This window comes from Protobothrops mucrosquamatus, unplaced genomic scaffold (assembly GCF_001527695.2).
Source record: "Protobothrops mucrosquamatus isolate PMUCROS unplaced genomic scaffold, P.Mucros_1.0 scaffold33, whole genome shotgun sequence".
NCBI classification, from domain to species: domain Eukaryota; kingdom Metazoa; phylum Chordata; class Lepidosauria; order Squamata; family Viperidae; genus Protobothrops; species Protobothrops mucrosquamatus.
Window position 1 is genome coordinate 1772100 of NW_015386417.1, and position 9494 is coordinate 1781593.

A 9494-nucleotide genomic window follows, 5' to 3' on the forward strand; every position below is an offset into this window, starting at 1 on the left:
CATATTGTTAGACCCTATGCCAGCTAGTAGGCTGTATGTTTTATACATGTTGTAATCATGACAGGAATTATCTCTCTTAGTAATACGAGTCTATTTGGATCAATACAGGTAGTTCTCGACTTACAACTCACAACTTCATTTAGTGATGGTTTGAAGTTACAACAGTACTGAAAAAAGTGACTTATGACCATTTTTCACACTTACAACTACTGCAGCATCCCCATGATCACATGATCAAAATTCAGACTCTTGGCAACTGACTCATATCCTTCTCACCTTTCCTATTACCTACTCCTATTGGTATCTTATGACTATCCCTTGTTGGTTGTATTTTATTATTTATGATTGTTATCTTATGATTTATGATTTATCACTTTGTTGCTTGTATGTTTACTGAGAGCTTATGCACCAGAGACAAATTCCTTGTGTGTCCAATGACACTTGGCCAATAAAGGATATTCTGTTCTATTCTATTCTGTTCTGTTCTGTTCTGTTCTGTTCTGTTCTGTTCTGTTCTGTTCTACTCTACTCTACTCTACTCTACTCTACTCTACTCTATTCCTATTCTTCTGACAAGCAAAGTCAATAGGGAAGACAGATTTACTTAACAACCATGTTACTAATTTAACAACTATAGTGATTCACTTAACAACTGTGGCAAGAAAGATCACAAAATAGGTAAAGTTCACTTAATAGCTGTCTTGCTTAGCAACAGAAACGGGCTCAATTATGGTTGTAAATTGAGGACTACTGTAGTTTGACTTTTTAAAGCAGCCTTTTATGTCCTTTCCTCACCTCATTCAAGGTATCCTGAGCATCATTTCCCTAAATATTGGATATATAGATAAGTGAATATATTTTGAAATATGAGACAACTCCCTTGGATTCAAGTGGCTGGTTTTGTACATTGTGATAACAAATAAGCCATTGTATTTTTAATGATGGTTTGCTGAATAACTCAACATAGTATTGAGGTTTGCTCAGCAATAAACAAGGAACCTGTATTATAATGGGAGCTATGTAAATGCCCAGCCATACCAGAAAAACTCTGTATCTTGGTAGCGAAAGATTGATATAAATGAATAAAAAAATATTAGGTACAAAAGTAGGAATTAATGTTAATACTTGCATTAACATAATTTAATTCAATTTAAGATTGCAAATATTCTTATGAAATCATATAATTCTGCAGAGGTAAACATGAACAATATAAGATGAACTCCAATGTACAAGTATTAGCTATTATGATCATTGCACATATTTATGTATAAGTCATGCCAAACCAAGAAAAAGAATGCCAGAAGTATAATTGAATTTCATACTTATCCTTATGGATCAATATAGATCTCTTTAAAATCTTGTGCATGGTTTTGGAAAAGAATGAGAAAGTGGCAGAATGTCACAACCAAGCATTGCAAGATGGAAAAGAATTACAGGCACTATCATTTGACAAAGAAATACATTTATGGTCATAATTAAAAGTGAAGTATGAGTTCAGCAGTGGAGGAGAAATATAGAAACATGTCAAGATTGTAGATATACAGAGAACTCTCAAAGGAGTAGAGTTGTAGCATAACTATCAACTTTACTTTTGTTTACTTCCTCTATGGATTCTGTTGATTGAGCCAGGTTTTGGCTCAAAAATTAAAAACATGAAATAGTTATAACATTAATCATATATCTGAACATGGGTAACTTTTTAAAATAAAAATCTATTCAAATTTGCTTACAAAATATACCGGTAAATGTAAAATACTGAAATAAAATAATACAAAGAATAGTTTTTTTAAGTGCCATGGGCATTCTATTCTCCAAAGCGCCTGAAGGCAGGACAAGAAGCAATGGGTGGAAACTAACCAAAGAGAGAAGCAACCTAGAACTAAGGAGAAACTTCCTGACAGTTAGAACAATTAACCAGTGGAACAACCTGCCTCCAGAAGCGGTGAATGCGCCAATACTGGAAGTTTTTAAGAAGAAACTGGACGGCCATTTGTCCGAAATGGTATAGGGTTTCCTGCCTGAGCAGGAGGTTGGACTAGATGACCTCCGAGGTCCCTTCCAACTTTATCATTATTATTATTATTATTATATTGAAAGAAAAGCACTTACCTCCAGAACATTATGGTTACAACTTGAATTGTATTCCACATCAAATTCCAGAATAGTCAGTTGAACGCTACTACCTGGTGCTGTGTGAATATACCAGTAACATTCCCTATTTTGTGGGTTTCTGTTTGGATAGCCAGGGCTATGGAAAGATCCAGATGGTTCAAAGAATTCTTCACCACATCCTGGAAAAAAACCAGGTAGCACTGTTTAGAAAACTAGATGATAATAATGATATTAATGATAATGGTGATGGCTACTCATTCTAGCAGACTCCAGATCCAAAAAAGTGGTAAAAACAATTAAAAACATAGAAGAACACAGACACCCTAACAAAGCAATAACAAATTTAAAGCATCAAATGCACACACTTGTACACATAACAGTTTTTCAATAATTTTCCTTTCATATAGCCCTAACTCCTTTTAAATCACTTTTAAAAAATAGAATTCTAATATTTTATTATTTCATTATTTTTCCACTCAAGTGGGATAGAAGGATTTAATTCCCATCTCTCTCATATATATGTTTGGGAGATGAAGGTGAAATCCTGTCTCGTGACTGGAAAACCAATTAGTTAATGCATCACTGGATTATTAGAAACACAGACACACACAGGAAAAAATATTCCAGGAAAGAAAAATAGAAATAATAAAATTATACTGTGAATAGCAAACTTCTATTTACAGGCCAAGTATTCCAAGTATTGCTATTAAAACATTCAAAATGAAGGTAGCTCCAAAATATTTTAGAGCTATGCTAATCATGGCTTTCTTGATGGGCCTTTCTATTTATAAAGTCACCAATGAACTGCAATAAACCAAAGCACACTATCTGAAATATGCAGGAGAGTTTGAGGCAAGCTAATATTGAAAGTATAATTTGAAGTGGAGCAGAAAAATGCACCTAGTGGGCACTCTGATTAACAGATGAAGTTGCCAGTCCAGAGTACTGAGAGAACAAATAAGCAGTCCTATGTTTATTTGCTCTTTCAATACGCTGGACTGGCAACAACATACCTGATCACAGCATAGGAGGACATGTTGGGTCAAATTTTATTTGATTATTGATTAACAAAAAGATAATAGATTGCATAGCTGCAGTATTCTACTATGATTCTTTTAGCTTATTGAATTCTAATTTATTTATATTTCATATTTCTTAGTTGCCCATTTCTTTGGTTTTATACCTACTTACTCCTTCATGGATTACTGTCTTGTCGTGGAGAAGGGGCTTGCATAACTCAATGAAGCTATGAGCTATGCCGTGCAGGGCCACCCATGGCCAGGTCATAGCAGAGAATTCTGACAAAATGTGATCCACTGGAGAAGGAAATGGCAAACCACTCCAGTATCTTTGCCATGAAAACCCCATGGACAGTACTAAAAGGAAAAAAGATATGATGCTGGAAGATGAGCCCCTCAGGTTGGAAGGTGTCCAATATGCTACTGGGGAAGAGCAGAGCGCTAGTACTAGTAGCGCCAGAAAGAATGAAGCGACTGGGCCAAAGCCTAAAGGACGCTCAGCTGTGGATATATCTGGTGGTGAAAGGAAAATCCGATGCTGTAAAGATCTTTTCTCCATAGGAACCTGGAATGTAAGATCCATGAATCAAGGCAAACTGGACATGGTCAAACAAGATGACAAAACTGAACATCGACATCTTAGGAATCAGCGAACTAAAATGGACAGGAATGGGTGAATTTAATTCAGAGGACCATCAGGTACGTATACTATTGCGGGCAAGAATCCCTCAGAAGAAATGGAGTAGCCTTCATAGTCAACAAAAGAGTAGGAAAAGTAATACAATCCCCAAAATGACAGAATGATCTCAGTGCAAATCCAAGGCAAACCATTCAATATCACAGTAGTCCAAGTCTATGCCCAACCACTGGTGCTGAAATTGACCGGTTCTATGAAGCTGTACAGCACCTTATAGAATCAACACCAAAAAATGATATCCTTATCATCACGGGGGATTGGAATGCTAAAGTAGGAAGCCAAAAGATAACCGGGATAACAGGCAAGTTTGGCCTTGGAGAACAAAATGAAGCAGGGCATAGGCTGATAGAATTTTGTCAAGAGAATATGATGGTCATAGCAAACACTCTTTTCCAACAATCCAAGAGACGGCTCTATACATGGACATCACCAGACAGTCAACACAGAAATCAGATTGACTATGTGCTCTGCAGCCAAAGATGGAGAAGCTCTATACAGTCAGTAAAAACAAGACCAGGAGCTGACTGTGACTCAGATCATGAGCTTCTCGTTGCAAAATTTAGGCTTAAATTGAAGAAAGTAGGGAAAAACACTAGGCCACTCAGGTATGAACTAAATCATATCCCTGATGAATATACAGTAGAGGTGACAAATAGATTTAAGGAATTAGTTCTGATAGACAGAATGCCTGAAGAACTATGGACGGAGGTTCGCAACATTGTACAAGAGGTAGCAACTAAAATCATCCCAAAGAAAAAGAAATGCAAGAAAGCAAAATGGCTTTCTGAGGAAGCTTTGCAAATAGCTGAGGAAAGAAGGGAAGCGAAAGGCAAGGGAGAAAGAGAAAGATACACCCAATTGAATGCAGAATTCCAGAGAATAGCTAGAGATAAGAATGCCCTCTTAAATGAACAGTTTAAAGAAATAGAAGAAAACAATAGAATAGGGAGAACCAGAGATCTCTTCAAGAAAATTGGAGATATGAAGGGAACATGCAAAGATGGGCATAATAAAGAACCAAAATGGCAGGGACCTAACAGAGGCAGAAGAGATTAAGAAGAGGTGGCAAAATTACGCAGAAGAACTATACAAGAACGACTTCAGGTTGGATCCCGGCGCCGATGGCGGCTTTTCTTCGAGCCGTCCGCCCCGAGGATGCGTAAGAGCCGCAGGAACAGCGTCTAACAGCTGCTCCGCGGCTCGGAATCCCCTTCCCCGGGCAAAGGGGAGGGGGAGAGCTTCCCTGATAGGGGTAGAACTCCCTAGCCCTCATGGTTTTACAGCTGTGGGGGTGAAGGTGAGTTCCCCTGGAATCAGGGACTTCTCCGCGCTTCAGGCTGCCTCCGTTCCTTTGAACGAAGCCAGACGTGGATTCAACCTCTGCTTTTGGGAGATCGTGAGTAGATTTTTATGAGCAGACAGAGCGATCCAGGAGGTCTGAAATTTGAAGGATTTGAGCCTTTAACTCTGAAGTTAATAAGCTTCTTCATTGACATTTTAAGTTAAAGAGGAAAAAAAAAATATGGCTGCGGAAGGGCGTTTTGCTCTTTGACAGAGACTTTTACTTTTTGGAGACTTTTAATTTTACTTTTACTTTCTGCTGGATTCCTATTGCATTAGACTTGGTTATTTTGTTGCTGGTTGGGCAAGCATTCTGCTTCTGCTTTTGTTGGATGTTTTCACAAGATCTTATTTGACATTATATTATATAAATGAAATTATAAGAGAAGAAGAGAAAGTAAAATGGCTTCAAAGCGTGTGGGAACTTTTGTTCCTCAGAAAAGTTCGAGTTCCTCCCCAGCTGTTCAAACACCACAGCAGACAAAACCTACTCCCCCGCCCTCTCCTCCAATTCCAGCACTAACATTGAAAGATTTACAGGATGCTTTGAAGGACACTGCCAAACAGATTAGAAGTGAAATGGACGAGCTGCTTGAAAAGAAACTTGAAGAGAAACTTGAAGAGAAAAATGTTGAGATGAGAGAGGATATATTGTTTGCATTGCAAGGTTTGGCTGGCCATGTAGAACGCATTGAAGGGCGGGTGGATGAAGTGGAGGAACATGTTGACACTTTGGAAATTAGATTGGGGAAAGTGGAAGAGAATGCGGATTTAACTCAAAATGAGGTCCTTATGTCACAATATAGAGAAATGGAATATGCGTTGAGAATAAGAGGACTGAGGGAAAATGTCCAAGAAAAATTGGAAGAGGAAATTGCAGCAGAATTGGCCCTGGTTTTGTCCTGCCAACCTGAAGAAATCATGAGAGAAATGGAAAAATTTTTTAGAGTTAATTCATGGGTTGCAAGACAGAGAAACCTTCCAAGAGATGTTGTTATCTACTTTTCAAGAAAATCAATCCGTAATGAAATTATTCAAGCTTTTTATAAGCAGAAATTTCAACTTTTAGGACAAGATGTTATAATCCTAAAGGAAATACCACCAAGATACTCAGAAGAAGGAAGGATTTTGCTTTTTTGGCTGAAGAGTTGAAAGTGCGACAAATTCAATTCAGATGGGATATACCTGCTGGTATAATGGTCAATTATATGGGCATACGTTATTGGCTCAATATGGTGGCAAAGGCAAAGGATTTTTATAGTTCAATTTTGAAAGCAGGTTCACCAGCGTCTCCACAAGGTACCAGGAAGGAAAGAATTCTTGAAGATAAAGTTATTGAAGGAACTACATCATCATCAAGTGTTATTAATTCACAAGATCAAGATCAAACTTAAGCTACAACTTTTGGAAATTAAAGATGACCCAAAATCACAGAGATTGACCTGTGCAGCTCATAGACGCAAAGAAAGAGAGCAACAAAAAGTGGATGTGGTACCTACAGCACAGCAAGTAAGCTCAGAGTCAGTGGGAGGAGCAAGACCGAAGAGATCAGTGACGGCTGATTAGCAAGGGGCGTTCCAGAGGCTCTCTGCCACTAAAGATGGCAAGGTTCCTGACATGGAATGTTAATGGTTTGAATTCACCGCAGAAAAGAAAAAAGATATTTTACTATTTGAAGCAACATAAAAATGATGTTGTTTGTTTGCAAGAAACACATATTACAGCGAAAGATCAAAAGTATTTGATTAATTCACGGTTGGGAATACACTTTACTGCACCTGCGCCTCAGAAAAGAGGCGGAGTAGTTATTTATGTTAAGAAGGAGTTTTTGCCTAAATTGATTGACTTTGATCCAGAAGGAAGATATGTTTTTATTGAAATGTCTTTGAATGGGAAGAAATGTCTTATCATTGGATTATATGCTCCAAATCAACAGCAGAAACAGTTTTATAAACTGATTCATCGGAAGTTAAATCAAATGGATTACAAATCAGTTATTATGTTGGGAGATTGGAATGATGTTTTAGATCCAAGAAAAGATAAGAAAGGTTCCTGTAAAGCTTTTAATTCAATATTGCCTAAAACTTTTTTTGATTTGAAGGAAGAACTGGAATTAGAAGATATATGGAGGGAACGGAACATGGAAGAAAGAGACTATACTTTTTTTTCGAATAGGCATCAATCATACTTGAGAATTGACTTTTTTTTAATTACTATTGATTTTCTTTCCAGGGTGAAGAATGTTAAGATTTTTCCTAGGACATTGTCAGATCATAGTCCGGTATGGATGGAGTTATTTGGTGAAGAGGGGGAGAGAAGAACTTGGAGATTGAATGAAAATTTATTTAGATATGATATAAATGTGCAGAAGTGTAAAGATCAATTGAAAGAATTTTTTTTGTTGAATATGTATAAAGTACTCCGATCTCAATGGTCTGGGATGCTAGCAAAGCGTATATGAGAGGTATTTTGATTTCTATGAATAGTGCTTATAAGAGAAAGCAAGCTCAAAAACGAAAAGAGTTAGAGGAGGAAATTAAATTAAAAGAACAGGCTTTTATTTTAAATCCTCTGGATAATAATTTAAAAGTATCTATAACTATGCTTAGGGAACAATTAATAGCAGACCAGACAGCAACCAGTTTAAGGTATATGAAATATAATACATTTTGTAATGCAAATAAACCTGGAAGGTGGTTGGCCTACCAACTTCAAAAGAAGCAGAAGTTAAGAATTATAGAGAAAATAGATTATAATGGTAAAATGACATCTCAACAAAATTTGGTTAAAAAGAGTTTTTTGGATTTTTATTCTAAGTTGTATGCTTCTGAAAAAATACAACTTGAAGAAATAGATAAGTATTTACAGGAGGCACATTTTCCTAGGCTGTCAGATAATCAAAGGGAAAAAATGAATAGTTTAATTACATCGGAGGAGATTAAGGGGGCAATTAAACAATTAAAGGTTGGTAAGGCACCAGGTACAGATGGATTTACAGCAATTTATTATAAGATGTTATTTGAAGAAATGATAGAACCATTAAAGGAACTGTTTAATAGTATTCTGTTGGGCAAAGAGGTATTTCCTACTTGGAGGACTGCTTTTATATCTTTAATATCAAAGGAGGGTCAGGATTTGACACAACCTAAGAATTATAGACCTATACCTTTATTGAATATAGATTACAAGATCTTCTCAAAAGTATTGGCAAATAGATTAATGCAAGTGTTGTGCCAATTGATTCATAGTGACCAATCTGGATTTATAACTGGAAGATATATGAAATATAATGTAAGACAGATTATTAACTTAATTGAATATTTGGATATGAATAACCAAATTCCGGCCGCTTTTATATTTTTAGATGCTGAAAAAGCATTTGATCAATTGGATTGGGGGTTTTTGTTTCAGGTTATAGACAGAATGAATTTTGGGGAAAATTTTTTGTCTGCTCTTAAGGCTATCTATCAACAGCAATCAGCACAGATTATAGTTAATTGGGGAGGGGGTAACAGAAGCATTTAAAATTGAAAAAGGAACTAGACAAGGATGTCCACTATCTCCATTGTTATTTGTGTTAACAATGGAGATTTTGTTAATTAAAATTCGTGAGTCTTCTATAATAAAAGGAATTAAGGTTAATAAGATTGATTATAGATTAAGAGCTTTTTCAGATGACTTAGTGTTACATTAACTCAGCCGATAGATTCGGTAATTGATTTGGTTGAAATTATTGCACAATATGGGAAAGTTTCTGGTTTTAAGGTTAATTGTAACAAGACTAAGATATTACCGAAAAATATGTCTAGTATTGATAAAGATATGTTAGTTACACTCACAGGTTTTGAAATGGTTAAAAAGATAAAATATTTGGGAGTTTATATTACAGCTTCTAATGTCAAATTGTATAAGAATAATTATGAAGCTTTATGGGTTAAGGTGCAAAAGGATTTAAATGATTGGAAAAAATTGCAATTATCTATGTTGGGAAGAATTTCAGCAGTAAAAATGAATGTTCTTCCTAAATTTCTTTTCTTGTTTCAAATGATTCCTATTTTTAAAAAAGATGCTAATTTGGAGGGATGGCAAAAGAGTATCAGTAAGTTTATTTGGGCGGGCAAGAAACCAAGAGTTAGGTTCAAGATTATGCAGGATATAAGGGAACGAGGAGGACTTAAAGTCCCCAACTTAAAATTATATTATGATGCGGTGGTTTTGACATGGATTAGTGATTGGTTAAATTTGACAAATAGAAATATACTTTCTCTTGAAGGATGGGACTTGTTATTTGGTTGGCAGGCATATTTAATTTATGATAAAAAAAA

The 9494-nt window shown here is 36.0% G+C and overlaps 1 protein-coding gene across 1 annotated transcript in view; it reads right to left on the minus strand.

The window, feature by feature from the left end:
• CUBN (cubilin) overlaps nt 1–9494 on the minus strand; it is a 198533-nt gene that overhangs the window by 99937 nt on the left and 89102 nt on the right. The window contains exon 26 of the mRNA XM_029283182.1: nt 2110–2291. Coding sequence (XP_029139015.1) covers nt 2110–2291 — 182 coding nt within the window. The remainder of the gene's footprint in view (nt 1–2109; nt 2292–9494) is intronic.